Source organism: Callospermophilus lateralis, chromosome 1 (genome assembly GCF_048772815.1).
Source record: "Callospermophilus lateralis isolate mCalLat2 chromosome 1, mCalLat2.hap1, whole genome shotgun sequence".
Taxonomy (NCBI): Eukaryota; Metazoa; Chordata; class Mammalia; order Rodentia; family Sciuridae; genus Callospermophilus; species Callospermophilus lateralis.
The window spans coordinates 52,160,001-52,181,979 of record NC_135305.1 but is presented as its reverse complement, the minus strand read 5'-3'; the positions used below and the strand labels follow the sequence as shown (position 1 = coordinate 52,181,979).

General features: G+C 39.9%; 1 protein-coding gene across 1 annotated transcript in view; it reads right to left on the bottom strand.

Moving 5' to 3' along the window:
* The window catches only part of Snd1 (staphylococcal nuclease and tudor domain containing 1), a 417,500-nt gene that overhangs the window by 371,075 nt on the left and 24,446 nt on the right, over positions 1–21,979 (bottom strand). The window contains exons 2-5 of the mRNA XM_076862188.2: positions 12,458–12,607; positions 5,410–5,530; positions 2,538–2,616; positions 185–345 (exon numbers count right to left, since the gene is read on the bottom strand). Coding sequence (XP_076718303.2) covers positions 185–345; positions 2,538–2,616; positions 5,410–5,530; positions 12,458–12,607 — 511 coding nt within the window. The remainder of the gene's footprint in view (positions 1–184; positions 346–2,537; positions 2,617–5,409; positions 5,531–12,457; positions 12,608–21,979) is intronic.

Genomic DNA, 21,979 nt, shown 5'->3' with positions numbered 1-21,979 from the left:
GCTATAATCTGCATGAACACAATTCAAACTCCAAAATGCCATAGTGTCATTTTACCCTTAAGGATTTCCCTTGGATACTAAATAAGCAGAAGAAAGACACTAGAGCCTATAAACCTCAAGAAGCAAAGAGAGCAAATAGAAAGAAATCACCCTGAGTTATAGCTGTTTCTTCCTGCCAGCCTACCATTGACAGGCTTCTGGTGGTGTGAGTCCACAAAGTGCCTTGGGTTCTCGATAGTATACTTAAGGTCCCGGATGGTGTGTGAACCATTCCCCTCACTCCACATCCCTTTCTTCGCTGCTTTTGCTTGTTCCTCACATTCTGAAAGCCGGCTCTGCTCAGGACTAGGACATAAAAAACAAAAAAGCTTGGTTATTGAGTTCACAAACAGAAACCAATAGCTCTTAGCCACTAGGTTTTTTTTTAAGCATGTTCTTCCCTGGAAGAAACCAAAGCATTTGTTTAAGACCTATGGCTTAACAACTCAAACCTATAACCACGAAATCACCATGAGCATAATTTCCAGATTCCAAATTTGTTTCTTGAAACAAATTGGATTCTAAGAACATATAATGAGAAGACCTAAAGAACACACTCTGAATACTGCCACCACGGGTGAGTCAAAGACAGCAAGTCAGTGGATCAGAGGGGAGCCATTCCAGGGGATACAGCTTCATTTAACAACCATCTTAGATTCAGGAACTAGAAGCCAGGCATAGCACAGTAGGACACAATGCAGGGAAGGTGGCTAAGAACTGCCCTTACTCTCTCTCAATCCACAAAACAAGCCTGGGGCGCATATAGCAAACATTGCTGTAAACAGAAAATGTTGTCCCAAAGCTAACTAGCCATTCAATAAGGCCAGCTAGGCAAAAGATGGTTTGAAAATAAAGCCTCCTCCCCTAAACAGGTAGAAAACCAAACTATATACCAGAACAGCCAAAAAGTAGACAGATCAAAGCAAGTTTTAAAAAAAAAAAAGCAGGGAGGCACTAAAAATGGCTCCTCTCTTCATATTTGAACTAACGTTAGAGAGCAATGAACTCCAAGGGCTTTATACAATCTCAAAAACTGGTACCATCAACGGTTATATACATAAACTGAATCTCCTCCCACCTTGATCAGTAGGAACTGCTAAGCAAGAACGACCTGCCATAGCTCAAGCATACCTCTCTTCCTTACCCCTACCCAAAAGGCAACCATGTCCTCAGAGATCCAAAATCACAGCCAGCGTTAGACAGAAAATGTAGCAAGAGAGATAAAAACACAGAAACTGAGAAAAGGAGACTTTATGTTCAGAGGGATTAGTACTCCAGCGGAGATTTCTTTGTTGAGATGGTACAAAACTGTAGTGGGATTTTTTTTTTTTTTTATTACACATTCTGGTTGCAAACTGAATTCCCCAAAAAACACTGCAACAGTAATCATGCCAGTAATTGTCCTTAAGTTAGAACTGCAGCATGCTTCCAAAAACACCACCTAAAACAAATATCTTAATTCAACAAATTCCACATGTATACACACCAATTATGGAGTCCAGCAAATGTCTCCGGGCGATCAGAAAGGCCCAAAGGTGAATGATGCAGCCCCAAAGTCTATGAGGCCTTTGCTCAATCTCATCTTCAGTACACCCCATGCAAATATTTATCCAAAGCCTTTTTTCCAGCTACTATAGTCATATACTACAGCAAAGACTTAATGATTTAAACAGCATGTTTACAGACTCTAAATTACTGATGTAGCATATCACTTTTCAGAGACTAAAGTGTTAATTAAAGCCAGCTGCAATCTATCCTAATGAGAGCTAACACTAGTGAACTTACACATGATACATGTACTACAAACCTTATATACCTAACACTCCCTTCTAACAAGTTCACACTGCCATTAGCTAAACAAACATGTTTTTACCAACTAATTAAGTATCTAAAGATTCATAGACCAAACAAACTTAAAAGGCTTTGAAGAGAGAGAAATTTTTCCTAACCCTCAAAACAGAACAACTGTGGCCATGTCAGTTTCCTCAGATTTTGCTTTGAATACTATTTATTCACTCAGCTTGACTTCTCACTGCACAATTCCTTGCACCCAATATGACTTCATATATCTATTTATTGTCTGTCCCCCCATTAGAATGTTAACAGAGCCTAAATCGGTTCACTGCTATACTCTCAGTGACTAGAACACAGTAAGTGCTCAATAAATATTTAGGTCTGAACAGGTGGAAAAATTCTCTTCAACTGAATATCTACAGTCTAAGACCTATATAGACTCACGAATATGAAGAATAGAACTGCCTAGTCTCAAACCCTATTTTTTAAGAAGGTACACAAATCAAACACCATTAATGAATATTTAATGATCTCCTGGTTCAAAATAATCCATGGGTAAGAATATCTCAGAAAGCACCTAAAATTATCCATTTTATATGAGGGAACAGGAACAAAAATGTAGCCAAGCCAATTAACAGTTGAACAACTTATCTCCTTTGACATGTCAAGAAGGACACAGGGACAAACAAGTGCTGGATACTTACTTATTAGCTCTCATGCCTTCTCTCCGGGTGGCCAAGCCCTCTGCAACCAGTGACTCTGCAATGTTTTCCCCGGTAGTATCTGAGGAGGAAAACAAGAAAATTAAACAAGAAAACTAAGAATCAAACCTGCCTCCACTAGCAACAGAGCTCCAGTGGACAGACCACTTTCACACTCAGTTCTTCAAGGAGTGATGCTGCCAGAGAACTGGACGGGCCTCAGTGCAGCACTGAGCTTTTCAGAAGACCTCATCTTCCCACATGTCTAGATTTGAGGACCCAAAGACTTATCCATCTTCTCAAGACTTTGTTTCTAATTTTCTAGTGTAACTCCCAGGTCAAAGGCAATCTCAGGAACCACAGGAGACTGACAAGAAAGCAAGACACATGTGGCAGGCTGCTCAGAAGAGCATGAAGCAATAACCAAAGGAAAGCAAAGCTAGAGATGAACACAGACCCACTGCTTAGCAGCTTAGACAAGATTTCTCAGCATCCTAATTCATTCACCCCTCGAGTAGGGACAGCACTAGCCTCCAATGGTTCTTGAGAGAATTGAATAATGTACATAAATCACCAGATACCTAGCCAAGTGCATGGCAGAAGTAAGAAAAAGTTAGTTCCCTCACTTTGGAGGGATAGACACATTCATTTAGGGTTGTGTATCACTTCACACCTCAAAGTCTAATTCCTCTCCACAATGTCCCACTCCAAAAAGACACCAAGACAAACTATGCTACCTGAGAAAGAAAGTATCTTGCTCTCATAGAGGTTCTCTGAAGACAGATTCCTTATCTCACATAGCAGCCAAGAAAAATGAAGTTAAACATAAAACTCAACCTGATGAGGTTCTATTCAGGCACTTGAAACATTAATTGCATTTCCATACTATTGAAAAAGTTTTTAAGCCGGGAATATTCTCTTAAATCTTTGCTTGTCAGCTAAAACGATAAAGAAAAGACATCTAGGAGGGAATCACCACATAAAAATCTTTAATATGGCAGAGAACAAGCTCCTAGATAAACTGAAACACAGCAGTCTAGCTTATAGGTAATGTCAGCACAGAAAAAGATTGTTTAAGATTTATATTCAGTACACTACACATCACCTTCCGTAAACAGTAATGAGTGCATACACCCCCAAGCCCAACCTGAATGCCTCACTAGTAGAATGCCAAAAAGTCTGCAGAAGCAAATGTAAGCCTCTTTCCCTACCAAAGTTGAAGAGAATGATATTTATATGAAGAACACTCAAGTCTGAGGCTCAGGGTGGATCATCTGTTCTTTCTATGGAGGTTAATGCTGAAGCCAGACACACACGTAACTAATATTAGTAGAGATCACATTGGTTCCTTAAAAGCAACAGGAATCCCAAGAGTGTAAAATCAAAAGGAAGGATTCAACAATTAGGAAAGGTTGAACACTGAGATGCCAAGAGGTCAGGGGGTAGAAAGAATGAAGCCCAGGTACAAATAAAATGCACAGTCACAAATCCAGCCCATCGACAATGCTCTCCCACATTATCTTGGCACAGACCACTCAAAAATGGCCCATTTCTAAAAAGTTGAATTCCAAATGCTCCTTCAAAAATGGAGAAAAATATATTTCCCTAGGCTGAACCCTCAAAGGAGGCAACAAAAATGTGGGTACATAAGGAATCAAAAAAGAAATTTGCAAACCACAGACCTCATTCTTGCTCAATTACTTATCAAATTAAGATTCTGATCAAATCACAATTGGGGAATAGTATTCAGAGCAGATGGATTACCATGTTGTCTTCAAAAGTGAGAAAACTGATCATCCCTTTTCTAATAAGTCCTGGGCTAACCTCAAATTCTACCATTTTTTTCCCCATCCTAAAAAGAGAAAGAAACTGAATAAGATGCCTCCAAGTTCATTTCCAACTCACTTTTTCAAATATCTCCACAATTATAATCAGTCTTAACAGGATGTCATTAGTCTCACCACTCAACCTAGCTTGTTTACCTCCAGCTCTGACTATATAAGTCAAATAGATGATCTAAGACAGCTTAGCTGCATGAGATGTTAGGGTTGCTTTTGTTTTGTTCTGTTTTGTTTTTAAGAATCACAGGAAACTTCTTAAAAATGTGCTCTCAAACTGTTCATGTTCATCATGTTGCTTTCCATATTTTATCAATTCTTTCAATGTCCTATATCTGTTGAAACTCCATTCCCAATCTTACTCTCCCCCTCCACCTAAACCAAGAAGACCATAACATCTCACATCCCATTAGCCATCTAACCCAGCTAAACAACAGGGGCATGCATACATGCACATGCACACATATTCACTGAGTACACAAACCATGCCAGAGGTGGCACTTTACATGTACCATCTTTTTAAACTTTATCTTTACATATACTATCTTTTTAAAGCCTGTGTTCTTTCAATTCTTACAAAACGTGTGGCCAGGGGAAAAAAAAATGAAAAGCCCTAAACAGATCTTCCTTTCCTAAAGAGTCCCCAGGAAGAGAAGAAAAGCCACAAGATAAAGAAAATAGAGGATGCAACATCGAAAATCTATAGGAATTCAATTAGCACTCTGACCTAGAAGCACAGAGCCATTAATGGAACTTAAGTTCCACAACCTGGTGGCCTAAACAGGACACAGACTGCTATGCTATTCCACATCCACCTCAAACCACACCAAGAAAGCAGCACAGGAGTAAACAAGGAGCAGGACTGCAGGGGTCGGTCGTGCCTGTGCATCTATGTGCCATGTGCCCAGTACCTGATGCACCTCCAATGCCACCTACAGCCAACTCCTCAAGTTACCTCCACATTGGACTGCCACCACATGAAATGCCCCCTCAGAGGAATTTTACACTCCATGAGTGCACTCCTCCTTGCCGCTCACCTTTTCCAAGGTAGATCATGCCATACTCTCGCCCCTGGGGAGTCTTGTTTTCTATCGTGAAACAGACTTCCTTCCCAATCAGCTTCTTGCGAAGGAACTCTCGAGCAGGAAATGCCCAGGGCTGAAAGACAAAACAAAGGTGTCACAGGAGAACTGCCTATTCCATATCCCGATCAGAGTTCAAGCAACTTCATGCCTTCAATAACCATGTGAGTACCTAGCACACCTCTACGCTGAGAGAACAAGAAAACAAAATGCACACAATGCAGATTACACATTTAGGGGCCTCATACAAACGGAAGGTCTAGTGATTAGTTAACAAACCCTAAAAACAGGCCTCAGAGCTTTCCAGACACCAGTAGTAGCACTTTCCCCATCACTGCCTGCTCAGTTACAGCTTACTTCGTGAATAATATTTGCCAACACTTTCATAGCACTTGCCATGTGCCAGCCACTGCTCTAACTGCTTTCTATGTATCAATCCACTCCCTGAAATGGGGAGCCCAAGCTCCAGAAGATACCTGGAGGATATCTTAAATAACAACTGCCACCTTGTTATTTATGAGAAACATCATAACTAACAAATACCACCTCCATTTGTTCACCTTTTTTCCAGTTTACAAAACACTTTCCCCAAAACCAGTTTGAGGCACTGCTAGAGGAACGATGAAGGCTTAGTGGTATTATTTTAGAGTGGATTCACTGCTCAAGAAAGAGCCTTATTTTGTTATTTCTGCCTTCTTTTAAAGTACAGCAGCACAGTTGAGGACAGTCCCCGCAAATGTCTCCTCTTCTATCCTGCTCCAGTCTGAAGCCTCTGCCAGTCCCAGAATCTTAGAAGGACATTAGTAACAGCCCTGAGGGGGGATCAGCAATTGTGGCAATTCCTCCCTCTCACCCACTCACAACACAGACACAGGTAGGAGTCACACATCCCCACACAGCATATCTCCAGGCTTTCAAGAAAATAAGCAAAGCAACTGAGCACACTGGTACACACCTACAAATGCAGCAACTCGGGAGGCTGAAACAGGAGGATCACAAGTTTAAGTAAGACCAACCTGAACAACTTAACGAGATAGTCTCAAAATAAAAAAAAAAAAAAAAAGAGGCTGGGAGTATAACTCAGTTGTCACCTCAATTCACTCCCTAGGAACACATTAAAAGGAAGTTAGAAAGGAAGGAAAGAAGGAATTGAGCAAAGGGAGAGTTTTGTCCCATACCTGCCCCACCACTCCTATGATGGCTCAAAGAAGATGTCTCCTCTAAAACAACCCTGTCAGAGTGGACACTGGCACCTGAATTTATAGTCCAGTCCTAGCTCAGTTCCCCAAGTTCCCTTAGAATAGAAATGGGAGGGACGGGCTCAAAGTTCCAGGAACATATGGTCAGTAGGAGCTCATGTCCTGAAAACACACAAAGGAGAAAAGGGTGTTCTTCTCTTACAATGCAATATGCACACATTCCCTATGAAGAGCTCTAAAAATCACAGAACTCCAAATGCACATAGGAAAGCAAACAGTAAATGAGTAAGTAGCCTAAAGAGGAAGCCTCTGCTTATCTTTTCAGTCCATGAAAATTAAAACATGGGGTCACCCAACAACATTTCTAAATGAAAAATATACCCAGACCAGAAGCCAACCAAAATATGGCAAATCCATCAACTTGCTGGGCTGGTAGTCATGTAACAGTGCTGTGACTGGTTCCACCAACTGTGACTGGTTCCAGGAAGAACTAGTCCCAGGTAAGGGTGCTCAAAGACCCTAAAACAACCTTATTCTCACTCACATGATCCTCTCTCCTGAAAATTACAATAGGCAAAGGAGCCAATCACTCAGCAGCAATAAACAGTTCTCCATATCATTATGGCTCATTCCCCACCCACATTCCCTAAAACTAAAAACAGAAACCACTTGCCAAAAAGAGGTCAATAACTGATTCATGATCCCAATTATCAATCATATCACAGAAATAATACTAAATAAACCAATAGTACTGAGCCTCACACATACAAATTAACTTAGTGGTCAACTTATTCTACAAATATACCCAGCTATAACTGTGCTTACAATACAGTCCCAAGTACCACATTAATATTTAAAATTCAGTAATATTCTTCTTAAATACTGGCAAAGTTCTAATCATACTTGTGCTCCTAAGAAAAGTTAAGACTTTGGTGAAAACTCATGTAACTAGGATCAGGTCAGTTTATGAGAAAATGATTATCTACCTCTTAGGGGGATCCTACAGTTTCTACCCACCAGGCAGAAGCTCTCTAAAAGCTTTCAAGGCTTGCTGAAAGAAAACCTTTCACTGAGGCCCTCATGTTTTAGAGTTGGTCAGTCACTGGGCAATAAGAGAAAGCCACACTGGAGATTTTGAAATGGACACACACCTAACACTGTAGGAAAAAAACTGCCTAGTTTCTACAATCTTCCTTCCCTAAAGCAGCCCTCAAGTCATTTTCTATGCAGAGATGGGTGAATTCTGTATTCAGAAAAGATATCGGCTAAGACAAGAAGAGGCTCAGAGCTATGCAGGAAAGAAACTGACAGTGGGTGCTCACAAGGGCAAGAGAACAGGATAAGAGAGAATCCATGTAGGCTGAGGATGAAGCTCTGTGGTAGAGCTCTTGCCTAGCACACATGACACTCTATTTTAATCCCCAGTAACATGATCAATCAACACCACAAAACAAAACAAAGAATCCTTATAGAATTAAGGCCAGTGCCTCCACATGTAAACACAGGACAGTCAGGAAGGCTTTCTGTCTCAAAAGAATCTCCTACAACAACTCTAAAAGGCAGAGAACCTCCCTAAAAGCATTATCAGGAGCCAGATGGCCTAATAGGAAGAATAACTGATCTATTCATATGATGTCCCAGAGCTCCATCTAAGAAACAAGTAGCCTTTAAGTGAAGATTCACAACTACCTCCTCCTCCTCCCTTTAGAATGCCCAATGCAGGTACTCTGAATCTGGCAGCTTATTCTCCATGCTCAGACGCAAGCAAACCTGTGACACCTGAAATGAAATGCAACTTTCTGATTCCAATCTTTTTCAGTCATACTCCTAAAACTACTGGGACAAGATCAAACCCAAAATAATGTAAAATCTTAAAACCATGGTCTAGCATTTTATACTTCCATCCCAGCCCCATCCTGGAAAATAAGCCCAGGGCACTGTACCACTAATCTATACCTCCAGCTTCTTTATTTTTTATTTTGAGACAGGGTCTAAGTTGCCAAAACTGGCCTCTAACTTGAAATTCTCCTGCCTCAGCCTCCCAAGTAGCTGGGAATACAGGACTGAACCACTATGCCCAGGTTGTTCTAAGACTCTTGTTCCTTCTTCTCATCTAATGACCCCATTGTATCACATGGATATCTTGCTCTCCCATCTCTCCCTCACCATCCTAATCCTCAAACTCAAGTGAATATAACTGTCACATTCACTGCTGTATTTCTCATGAAACCAACATACAGCTTTACACTGCAGGAGCTCAATTAATCTGTGAGAAATAAATATATAAATCCCACAGTGCCCATCAATGCAGTATCTAGGCTGCTTGGAGTAGCTAGGCAACGCTGGGGATTAGCCTGGGACAGGGGCAGTGCCGGCTGGGACATACAGTAGGGTTGCTTTCATTGCCACAGGACTTAGGAGAAAGCTGAGTACCAGTGAAAGAAGATAACAGGAGGAAGGCAAAAAATAATCAAGTGAATGATATTTGGGGCAGTGATACAAAGGCAAGAAAAAGAACAATAATGTCTTTGATATTTCTTGACTGTGAAAAGAACCAACAGCTCCAAAACAATGGAAGCCTGGAAGGGTGGTGCCATGATGAATAACCCTCCTGCTCCCAAAGAGAAATGCTTGGGTTCTTTTCCTCATTATCCTCTTAAACATTTACTCACTGTATACCTGCTTTGTGTCGGGTGCTGACTAGACACAAGAACCCAGAGATGAGAGAAAAGGCCCCTTCTTTTGAACAGCTTACAATCTAGTAGAGAAAAGCACAGGCCTGGAAAGAAATGTTGAGGATGCTCTGCTAGCACTAAGATGGGATTCAAGGAAGTGTCCTGGGCCACACAAATGGGGAAAGGACTCCTGATGGAGGAAATAGCATGAGCCAAGGACAGAGGAGGTACACTCCTGTGTCCTAGGAGGAGACCTGAGTGCTGCATCATGGTTGGGCCTTAGCATTCCCAAAGAGACTGAAAGTTAAATCACAAATGCTCTGTGTACCAGGCTAAGACACGTAGGCTTGTCAGTGAGGAACCACTGAAGTGTCTGGGAATAACAATGAGCAAGGCAATAAATGAAATTATGTTTCAAAAGAATCTGGGTACCTATGGAGAAAGGATTAAAAGGAAGAATGAGGCAAAGGGACTTCATTTCAACATTCCAAGCACACTATCAAAGCTGAACAAAGAGCAGTAACAACAGCAATAAAATGTCAAGGATGGATAAGAAAAGATTTTAAGGAGGCAGAATTTCTAGGTCTTGATAAAAGCCTGGATATTGGGGGAGAGGAGGTGAAACAAGAACAAGGGAAATCTGGTTGGGGCATTCCTGGTACTGACTCAGGGCAGCTTCAAGGGCACAGCAGGTCACAGCAGAGTGAGGACAGACTAGGTGTTAGAGGGAGAAATAATGACTGTGGGCTCACTGAATCTACAAATACTTCATCTGCCAGGGATCCTTGAAGAGTAACTGGAAGAAACTTGATGCGACTGAGGTGCTCTGGAAGAGACAAAAGCACTAGACTGTATAAATACATGGGACTAAATGGAATGCCGGGTAAGATCAGAGGGTATTCTATCAGCTAGGATAGTTCTGGTCAGATTCTATTGTCCTGTTACATGGCATACAGTTATACTTTAGAACAAGTCCCAGCTGGCCTTGAGCTTCTCTGCCCCAGATTCTCACCCACAAAACGGGAAATTAAAACACAACCCTCTTTCTTAGAAGCTACACTGCTTCTTTCTTCTGGAGAAATGAACTTGATCAGCTCCAAGAAAGGTCAACACTCTTCACCTCTCAGAAGCAATTGAGTTGTTATATAACATGCAACTGAAAGGAAGAGAACTATTTAAAATGTTGGTTTGCTCATTTGGTTAGCACCCAAAATCTGAAAACTATTGAAAGAGACTTAATCTTTAGTATTTGGCGTAACACAGCAGCAGTGATTGCCACACACTACCATTTACTAAGTAATTTATGATGCTATAATACACAAAGCCTGTCACATTTTCTCGTTTAATCCGTGTTGAACAATCCTGAGGTATACACTATATATTCCCAACACCTGTGGTTACTGATGGAGGACCAATGAAAAAGACCTTATCTTAATCTATTTAGTTAATATTCCAAGATTCTAACTGGTTCATTTGACAAAATGATTATTTTTCTCCACTTCTATTATCTGTAATACTCCTTTACATCTTTTTTCTTTTTTTTTTTTTTTTTTGCAGTACTGGGGATTGAACCCCCAGCCTCACACATGCTAGACAAGAGTTCCACCACTGGGCTATATTCCCATCCCTTCACTATATTCTTAATTTAAACAAAATGCCCTTAGTTATAGTTGAAAAAAAAACTAAAATCTTTTCCCTAAATAAAAGATCCTCATGAGCTCTAGCTTTTCCTTCTTCACAACCCTGGAGAGCAAAGGAGAGCTGAGGTACTAATTTGTGTAACATCAAATTGGGGCAAAGGACAAATAATTATTTTCTAGAAATTTTATTTCTATACCCAAAGTACTACTAAAGAAGAGCCAAACACACCGATGTTTCAAAGTACAGAAGCCAAGAAAACTAAATTGTGCAGAACTGGGACTCAAGGCAGCTGCCTAGAGAGGAAAGGAGTCCACAAAGCAGCCCTGGAAGCCAGGCATCAGAGGTGGGGGAAGGGGAGTGATAGAGGCATGGTAGAGATAGGGGACAAAAGCTCAGCAGTTTCTCAAGTCACCTTAACACAATGGTGAGTTGCTGAGAAATAGATAATTTCATCCCTTAAAAAGTCCATCTTCAGGGCTGGGGCTGTAGTGGTAGAGCGCCTACCTCTAACGTGTGAGGCACTGGGTTCGATCCTCAGCATCACATAAAAATAAATAAAGATACTATATCCATCTACAACAACAAAAAAAAATACTGAAAAAAAAAAGTCCAGGGCTGGGTTGTGGCTCAGTGGTAGAGAGCTTGCCTCGAATATGTGAGGCATTGGGTTCAATTCTCAGCACTGCATATAAATAAAAAATAAAGGTCCATCAACAAGTAAAATAAGTAAATAAAATCTAAAAAAAAATTTAAAAGTCCACGTTCACACAAAAATTTACAAACAACTCCATGGGACTCGCAGATACCTTTAGGGATACATGGATTTCAGATTAAGAATCCATAATAGGGACCCAGCATGTATCATAGGATACTATTTATGAAAACAATGCTATATAGATATTAACAATCTTTGAAAGAAGACACTAACAACATCAATGGCCTATGGGGGAAAAGTACTAGCTTTTCACAGCTGTCATAACTGATGATGACTTCAAATGACTGAGACTACCTAGAAGATGTTCTCAATTTATTCCCAGAGTAGCAAGGAAAAATACCAACCAACCAAAAGGTTCAAGAAAAGCCCCGAGACCCTTGATTGCTGCTAAGGCAGTGAATGTGAAACTACAAGATGCAGCCACAGGGATGTACCCAGAGCCATCAGTCCCATAATTCCAAAATACTCAAAATACACAGGAAAGAAAGCACATCAAAATCATAACAGTTACCAGGTGCAATGGTGCATATCAGCTCAAGAGGCTGAAGCTGGAGGATTGAAGTTCAAACCCAGCCTCAGCAACTTAGAAAGGCCCTAAGCAATTTAGTTAGCAAGGTCTTGACTCAAAATAGAAGATAAAAATGGTTGGGGATATAGCGCAGTAGTTAAGCAACACCTGAATTCAATTCCTGATACCAAAACAAAAAAGAATCACAACAGTCAAGGGTGAGACTGAGCTGTTACCCACGTCCACAGCCTTAGGAGGCACCTACCTCATCAGGGGTATCTTTTGCATCTGGTTGTGTGGCAGCTGCCCGCCGGGCAAGATTGCCAGCGCGAATGTTACTGAGGTTGATCTGCCTCTCAGGAGGAGGCCCACCACGAGGCTGCCCTCGAACAATGATGGCACACCCTGAGAGGACCTAAGGAGAGACAAAAAGAGAAAAATTAGTGTTCTAGATGTGACATCAACATAATGTAGATTGTTCACTAAGGCACTAATCCCTAACACCTTAACAGTACCACAGAGGCCCTCAAATATTTGGTGAATAAAGAGAATTGCTTTTAACTTTATAAGAGAAAAAACTGCATAAAGCCCTGGGCCAGATTCCAAAATGATGGTCCCAAAAATACAACAGGAATTAAACAACCAATAGAAAAGCCATAAAATAAATAGACTGGGATCAAAAAGTATGTGAGATATGGAAATTAATGACCTTTGTAATTTCATCCCAGCAAGCACCACCACTTATGTTCTTTTCAATTATTAAGAAGTTAATATCTCTATTCACACTTTCCATTCTAGGATTGAGGCAAACATGAACTTAAGAAAAGGGAAAGCCAAAAAAGCCCCTACACACCATCTAAGAGAGGAACTGAGGGTGCCCAAGGTCAAGAGAGAGAGAAATCTGTCATGTAATCTGGAAAGCCAGTTCCTGGATGATTAGAACAGTAGACTCTAAAAGAACTTATGCTCCCACGTGTAGCAGCTCCTTTGATCTCTGACCAAGGGTGCCAGGCACTGAACCCACTTGCAACTGAGAAAAAGGCATTTAGATCACTAAATGCAGATGAGGCCAGAGAGGAATGATCCTTGTGAAGGAAGATGAATCAAAAAAGAAGAGTCTGAAGGTATTATGGATTGGATATGAAGGTCACCTAAAAGCCCTAGTGAAACGATTAGAATATCAGAGCTCTGACCTAATCAGTCCATCCTAGTTTGAATGCACTAACCAGGTGATAACTAGAGGTAGGATACAGCTGAAGGAGGTGGGTCACTGGAGGTGTCCTGGAAGGGTCCATCTTCCCTGTGGCCCTTTACCCTCTTTGTGTTTTCTGGTGGTCACTAATGAAGCAGTGCACCTCCACCATATTCTACCACAGTGATATGCTATCTTACAACCATGGTCTAACCCTCTAGAATCTTGAGCCAAAACAAATTTCCCCTCCCCTAAGTTGGTCTTGTCAGGTATTCTGGTCACAGTGGGAAAAGCTAACAGAGCAGAAGCCACTCTATGATTTCTCCCTCACCTTTCCACCTTAAGTAATGCTATAAATTGAAAAACATAAATTTAGAAGTGCATTTCAACATACATGTATAAATAAAAGAATAAGAAAAATAAGTAACTGAATAAATGTTGTGGTTTAGATCTGGAATGACCCCCAAAGTCTCATATTGAAAGCGTGGTCCCCAGGGCAGCAAGTTCAAAGGTAGGGTTTTCAGGCAACGACTGGATAATGAGGGCTCTGATTGCATAGGTGAATTAATACATTGGATGGATTAACCAACTGACAGCTGAATGAACTAATGGGAAGTGGGACCTAGCTGGACAAAGTAGGTCATAGGGTATACCCTGGGAGGGTGTTTTCTCCCCAGGCTTTCCCTCCTCCACCCACTCTCCCCCTCTGCCCTCTCTTCTTCTTCTCAGCTACCATGAAGTGAGCAGCTCTGTTCCAGCACTTCCTCCATGATGTACTGCCTCATCTTCATTGCCCAAAGCAATGAAGCCAGATGAGCGTGGATGGAAACCTCACAAATCATGAGCCAAAAGAAACCTTTCCACCCCTAATTTGCTTATGTCAACTATTTGGATCACAGTGGTAAAAACTGACTAATACAGTAGTCACTACCCATATTAAGAACTAGAACACTGTCAGAACCTTGGATCCCCTCTGTGCTCTTCTCTACTCACATCCCCTTCACCTGACACCACCATACTCCTTATGATAATTCCTCCCTTGTTCTTTGTACAGTTCTGTACAGTTCATCTATATATACATATACTTGGCAATATGGCTTTATATTTTCTATTTATGAACTCTCTACTAAGTGAGTTTACTGCACATACCTACCAATAACTTGTTTATTTTGCTTCTTTTGTGTTTAGTAGAACTCATCCATGTTGATGTGAAACACTAGTTTTTCATTTTCATGGCTGTATAGTATTTCATTTTCTGAACATACCACAACTCATTTACCCACTCTACTCCTGTTTTATGGGAACTTTATCAAACAAATAAGCATATTCCAATTTTTAAAAACTGGTGCTCTGATTAATGTCTTAATATCTCCAATGATTTGAGCAGACAGACCTTGACTTATACTCACACAACACAGTACACACAAACAGTCTTACTAATCCAGTTACAAAACATGCTCTTATTATTATTTCTGATCAAGTGTTATCAGCAATAAAACTCTAAAATTGCCAACCAAACAACCTTGCTAACAGCCCTAGGCATCGTCTCTGGGAAATGAGATTCTAGAAAGACAGCTCTCAAATCCAAGCCAAGAAAGAAGAGGTAGACTAGAGCAGAGGATACCTGGAGTTCCTGAATGAGACAGATCAAGAAAAAAAGGAAAAGAGTTTGAATCTGAACTCATTTACAGTCAATTATTCATCACAAATGACATAAGTAAATTACATAACAAAAAGAGCACACTGTAGTATACATGCACTTTAAATATTTCATGCACATATACCAAAGGAGGCCTAGAAGAGCCATGCTACTCATACCACACAAACCAGATGATCTGTCTCCATTACCTGCTCCACAATTTTAGTTCAAGTTTTCACAAAACTAAAGCATTCCCAGGAGACCCAACATGTCACTTGATGAAGCACAGTTGGAAAGGCTAATATCCACTCACAAGAAAACGCACTGTGGCATACTGCTAAATAAGTACTGACCCAGCTCAGGAAACCAAAGTCTGACAATGACCATTGAAAAGCTCAAGAACAGAGTAACTCAGGAGAAGAACCCCCTTTCATCCCTAAACATTAGAAAGGTATTGCCTCTAATGCCTCTGCCTAGTAATCTAGGTCCCCAGGGGCAATGGGTCTACTATGTATTATCTCAGCCCCATGAAGGTCTTTGGCAAATAACTAGCTCACAATAATTTTGCAAAAATACTCTCTTCCCAAATGCTGTCAGAACTTAGCATTATTGCGCCAAATATGCTTGAATTAATATTAGACTTGGTTTTTTACTTTTTAGGCTGCTCTGTGTATTGTATTCTATTGAGAATGCTAATTTGAGCAGCAGCCACTGATTCAACCTTCTAAGCAACAAGAATAGATTCATAATGGCAGAGACTGCTACTTCTATTCCTCCCAGGTAAGGACTGATGTGTACATCTGCCTCTGAACTGTCTTCCCATCATTTGCCAGTGACCTTGGAGGAATGGTAGGAAAAGATTGTTAGGAAAAATGGTTTCCCTCCTACCATTTACAGAAATGGAAATTGTTCAAAACACACTTAGCTCTCCCCATTTCATTTTCCAAGCGCTGTTAAACCTCCTCCACCTGCTTTGCTTGTCAACCATCTATTCAAGTTCTTCAGTAAAAAAAACATTTTAACGACTTCCCTTTACATAAGATTTTCAACCAAATAAAACCAAAGAAAAATAACTTTGGGGGAAAATACTTTAAACGTCTAAGTAAAATATGGAAAAGATCAAGATCTACATATCAGATAACTTAAATTTCATGTGGCATCAACGCATTTTTTCCCCTCTGAGAGACCTGCCATCTAAGTTGATTTGGGAGTAAATTACAAATGCTTGACCACTGAGCCATATCCCAGCCCTTTTTATATTTTATTTAGAGACAGGGTCTCGTTAAGTTGCTGAGGCTAGCTTTGAACTTACGATCCTCCCACCTCAGCCTCCTGAGGGGATTACAAGTATGCTCCACTATGTTTGGCCTAAGTTGATAATTTTCATAAGTTTATCCACTGATTGGTTTATTCATTTAGTTAACTATAGTTATTTATTTTATTTTTCTTTTAAATATTTATTTTATTTAATGTCTAACTATGTGTGGGTCATTGTTCTAGTTAAGCATCATACTTCACTGAAACAAAAACATTTCTGCTTTGGGGGAGCCAATATTCTAGTGGGGACACAAACAGCATAATAAGTAAAATATCATTCATGAGAATTTTAATTTCAGAGGAATCATGTTACAATTGAAAGGAGACTGTCATGGGTAATTGATCGCTGAAGCTGCACTGACTGATTCATGTTGCAAACTTTCATGGATGCAGTAATTATCCTTAATTGCTAATTTATAGGGCATAGAAAACAAGTCATATGGTTACTGCTTTATCCAATTATATTAATAAAATGACATATTCTAGAAAACCAATCTTAGGACTACCTGATGCAGCAGGAGGTTTGTGAAACCAGCTGTCACAATGAGTCCAGTTTGATTGAGGTTATGGATTAGATAATTCTCAGCTCTGCCAATAAAGGATGCAGAGAGATGTGTGTGATTCAAAGCACCTGGCTTCAGGGCAGGAGTCAGGTGGCTACAAAGGCTGAGACAAGGCAGCTGAGAAAGAAAATGGGGGCTCAAACTGTTCAAACCCACTTACAGGTTTACTGGGAGATTACCTACACGTGAAACACTATCTGGGCAGCCACTAAAATGTTGCCCAGCAACAAGAACACCACATTAAATCTTCACTAGATTCTGATAAATGATCTGGTGTGCTTAACTCTTTAATTCCCAGCCACTGGCAAAAGCAGACAGAAATCTTCCGCAAAAATCTACAGCAAAGAAAGCGACCATACAGAAATTCTTAAGTACATTAATGCAATCAGCATTTTTTTTCCAGTCCAAGAGAAATATCTTCTTCACCTGAGGATCATCTTATTACCCCTGCATTCTACCTGTTCAGATAAAAACGGGAAAATGGCAACAGCAACACTTGCCAATATAAAGAACCAAGATAAAGAATGAGGGCTCAATAAAAGGCCCCAAACAAATCCATACATTTATGGTCAACTGATTTAACAAAGGGCTAAGAAAATTCAATGGGAAGTGCAGTCCTTTCAACGAAAAGGTGTCAAGATAACCAGGTATCCATAAGCCAAAGAGTAAAGTTTGATCTCTACCTTATGCTACATGCAAAAGGTAACTAAAGAAGGTTCAGAGTTAAACCATAAAAGTTTTAGAATTAAAAAAAATATAAATCGTATGACCATGCATTAGGTGCTAATTTCTTAAATCAAGAAAAATACAAGCAACCAAAATGATTTTAAAAAGGACAAACTGGACTTCATTAAAATCAAAAGCATTGTGCTTTAATGAACATTTATTAAGAAACTAAAAAAATAATACTCGAAAAGCATGTCTGATAACTATCTAATATCCAGACTGCAAAATCAGAACAATAAAAAAAAAATAACCCAACTAAAAATGGGACAGGACATTTGAATAAACATTTAAATACAAATTTATACAAATAACCAATAAGCACATGAAGAGATGCTCAACATCATAAATCATCAGGGAAATGCAAATCAAAAACACTTCACAGCTCCTGGGATGGCTATAATCAATAAGATAGAGAGCTAGACTCAGTGGCACATGCCTGTAGTCCCAGCTACTTGGGAAACTAAGGCAGAAGGATCACTTCAGTCCAGGAGTGCAAGATGAGCCTGGTCCACATAGGGAGATCCCATCTCCAAAAAACAAAGTCAGAGAATAAGAAGTGTCGCCAAGAATATGGAAGAACCGTAACCATTGTAGGTTGCTGGTGATGCTCCTGCTTTGGAAAAGTCTTATTGTTCCTCAAAAGTTAAAATTACCTTATGACTCAGGAATTCTACTCATAGGTATAAACCCAAGAGAAATGAAAACACATGTTCACACAAAAACTGGTACACAAATGTTCATTGCCACATTATTCATAATAGCCCCAAAGGGGGAAAAACAACCCAAATGTTCATCAGCTGATGAATGAATAAACAAAATATATAATATCCATAACAAGAATATTACTCAGCAGTAAAAAGAAATTAAGTTCTGCATGATTTCACAATATGGATGAACCTTGAAAAACTTATGCTGTCAAACAAGGCAGACACAAAAGGCCACATGTTGAATGATTTCATTTATACACAATGTCCAGAATAACCAAATCAATATAGACTAAAAATAGATTAGTGGTTCTCAGGGACTATGGAGAGAGAAAGAGCAGAAAGTGATGAGTGATGGGTAACAGGGTATCTTCTGGAGTGATGAATTATATTCTAGAGCTGGACAGGGTGGCACGCTTGTAATCTGAGTGTTAGGGAGGCTGAGGCAAGAGGATCACAAATTAAAAGGTAACCTCAGCAATTTAGCAAGGCCCTAAGCAACTTAGCAAGAACCCAAATCAAAGTTTAAAATAAAAGACCAGAGACGTGGCTCAGTGGTTAAGTACTCCTGCATTCAATTCCTGGTACAAAAAAAAAATTATATTTTGGAATTAGGCAGTGGTGATCGCTGTATGAATGTAATAAAAACCAATGAAATATATACTTCAAGGGGGTCAAGTTTATTATGTGAATTATATTTCAAAAAATGCTAATGAAACCAGGCATGGTGGTACATGCCTATAATAATCTCAGCAAATTGGGAACTTGAGACAGGAGAATCACAAGTGTGAGACCAGTCTCAGCAATTTACTGACTTTAAACAACTGAGCAAGAACCTGTCTCAAAACAAAAAAAACAAAGGGGCTGGGATGTAGTTCAGTGGTTAAGCACACTTGGTACCCACCCACCCCCCAAAAAAGGCCCAGTTTGATCTACATATTCTTATAGGTAGATTAGATTTAAACAATGCTAATGAAAAAGAAAAATTTAAGGCACTGACAGAACCAAGTCAGGCATGGTGACTCATCATAGAAAAGGCTATAGAGAACCTTAAAGTCCTCTAGGAATAACAAAGCAGAAAGTCACAAGAAGGAGAGAACTTTGGTAAATCTACTAAGCTCTTAAAAAGGATGAAAATGGCCAGAAACAATATGGGCTTTTTCTCAGAAACAATATGATAAGTATTCTATGTCACACAGAAAGGAGAACCAGAGGTGTTTCTGTGCTAGAATGTCCACAGAATCATGGGGAAATTTTTAATTACAACACCCAAAGACTGCATGGACAGCCAGACACGGTGGCACACACCTGTAATTCCAGCAGCTAGGGAGGCTAAGGCAGGAGGATTGCGAGTTCAAAGTCAGCCTCAACAACGGTGAGACACTAAGCAACTCAGTGAGACCCTGTCTCTCAATAAAATACAAAATAGTGGGGCTAGGATTGTGACTAAGTAGTAGAAAGCTCGCCTACGATGCATGGGGCACTGGGTTCGATCCTCAGCACCACATAAATGTAAAATAGAGATATTGTGTCCACAAAAAATTAAAAATAAATATTAAAAAAAATACAGGGCTGGGGCTCAGCAGCAGAGCACTTGCCTAGCATGCATGAGGCACTGGGTTCAATCCTCAGCACCACATAAAAATCAACAAATAAAATAAAGGCATTCTATCCATCTAAACTACAAAAAAAATTTAAAAAAAAAAATACAAAATAGGGCTGGAGATGTGGCTCAGTGGCCCAGTGCCCCTGAGTTCAATCCCTAGTTCCTTCCCGCCCCCCCCCTCCAAAAAAAGACTGCATGTCTAGGTCAAATGGCAGAGTAGGAGGCCAAGGACTCTACTCTGACAATGTATTTTCTACACCTAAAATCCCATCAGGGGATGGGAAAGGAGCTGCTGTAGAAAGGGGAGGCAAGGTTTGACCTAGTAGATAGACTTTAACAAAGCAAAAATATCTCAAAAAAATCTAAATAAACACAAAAGTAACAATCAAGAAACTAAATTGGAAATTTTTCAGAAAGTATATCAGGAAAAGGCATCCTTACAGCCAGAGTTATTGTCTCCAGAGGAAGAATGATCTCTTGAAAATTAAAATGTCACTTAGACAAAGCAGGCAATCCCCAAAGAACATAAGCTGTTTGGTCTGGGAAGTCTTTCCCAGAACATTTGCCAACTTAGCCAGCTTCTTTTTTATTTTTTCCTTCCTTTCTTTCTTTTTCTGGCAAGAGCAAGAGGCAAACCTAAATTAGAGGGCCGCACATTCAAAGCCAATGAACTGGAAACCCAGGACATCTCATGGAACTGCTGTTCCACTGGCTCGGCACACAACTGCCTCCAAACCAGCTGTGTCATAAATGGGCTTCAGTTTGTAAAATAAGGGAGTTTAAATCTCAGGAGCATGATCTACTGAGACAGGTCCGATAAACAGAGCAGTTAATCTGGGCCCTTTCATTTTATATCTGAAAGCAAGACAGATGAATTGACTTTTGCCTAAAATAACAAGGCAGGTATCTGATGGTAGAGCAAGGCTTAGAACTGAAGTCTCCTATCGTCATGTTCCAACTATGCCACATGTAGAAACAAGCATTTGGAAGCTAATTTCTCTGTTAAAACAGTAACTGATGTTACCTACTGGTTAAATCTTCTTACCAATTAAAAATCTCCACTTACATGTGCCAGCAGAGCAGGTGTCAGAGACAAAAATCACGAATCAAATAAAGCTTCCATGAGCTGGTTGATCCAAATCAAACTAACATTTACTAAATACTACCACACGCAAGGCAGGCAAAGACTTAGAGTATAATATTACAAAAGAGCACACAGAACACAAGGAAAAAAAAACCTCACAATGGTAAAAGGTTGGACTGGTAAACTATGGCCTATTTGCCAAAGTTAGCCTGTCACCTGGTTCTGTATAGTCAAAAAGCTAATTTTTAAATGGCTGAGGGGTGGTGGGGGGAATCAAAAGAATATTACGTAATGTGCAAAGAACATGAAATTCAAATTTGCGTGTCCATAAATAAAGTTTTATTGGAACATGCCAAGTTCATTCATTTGCATATCGTCTACAGCTACTTTCACACTAGACTGTAGTTGAGCAGTGGTGGACAGAGACCACACTGCTTATAAAGCCTAAAATGTTTACTACCTGGCCCTTTACAGAATAATTTTGCCATCCCCTGATATGAAGCATTACGACAAGGGAGTAAAACTAGTTTTTAGTTTTTCAGTAATCTAAATAGCAAATGCCCAGAAAAAAAATAAATTCTGGATAACTGCAAGTTATTCAAACTGCTCATTTTTATAATCAGAGGAGGAACAGCATTACTATAAGTTAGTTTCAGAGTCAAACCAATATCAGCAGTGACCTCAGAAAGTTACTTAATTGGCTCAGTCTCATTATTTTGAAGTAAATATATAAGAATATTCATAAGAATTGTTATAAAACCTGCCAGGCGCAGTGATGCCCATTGTGACCCCAGCAACTCAAGCGGCTAAGGCAGAAGGATCACAACTTAGCAAGTCCCTGTCCCAAAATCAAAATTTTTAAAGGAAGGCGGATCTGGGCATGCAGCTTAGTGGAAAGCAACCCTGAATTCAATCCCCAGTATAATAACAACAAAATCATTATGAAATCTAAACAA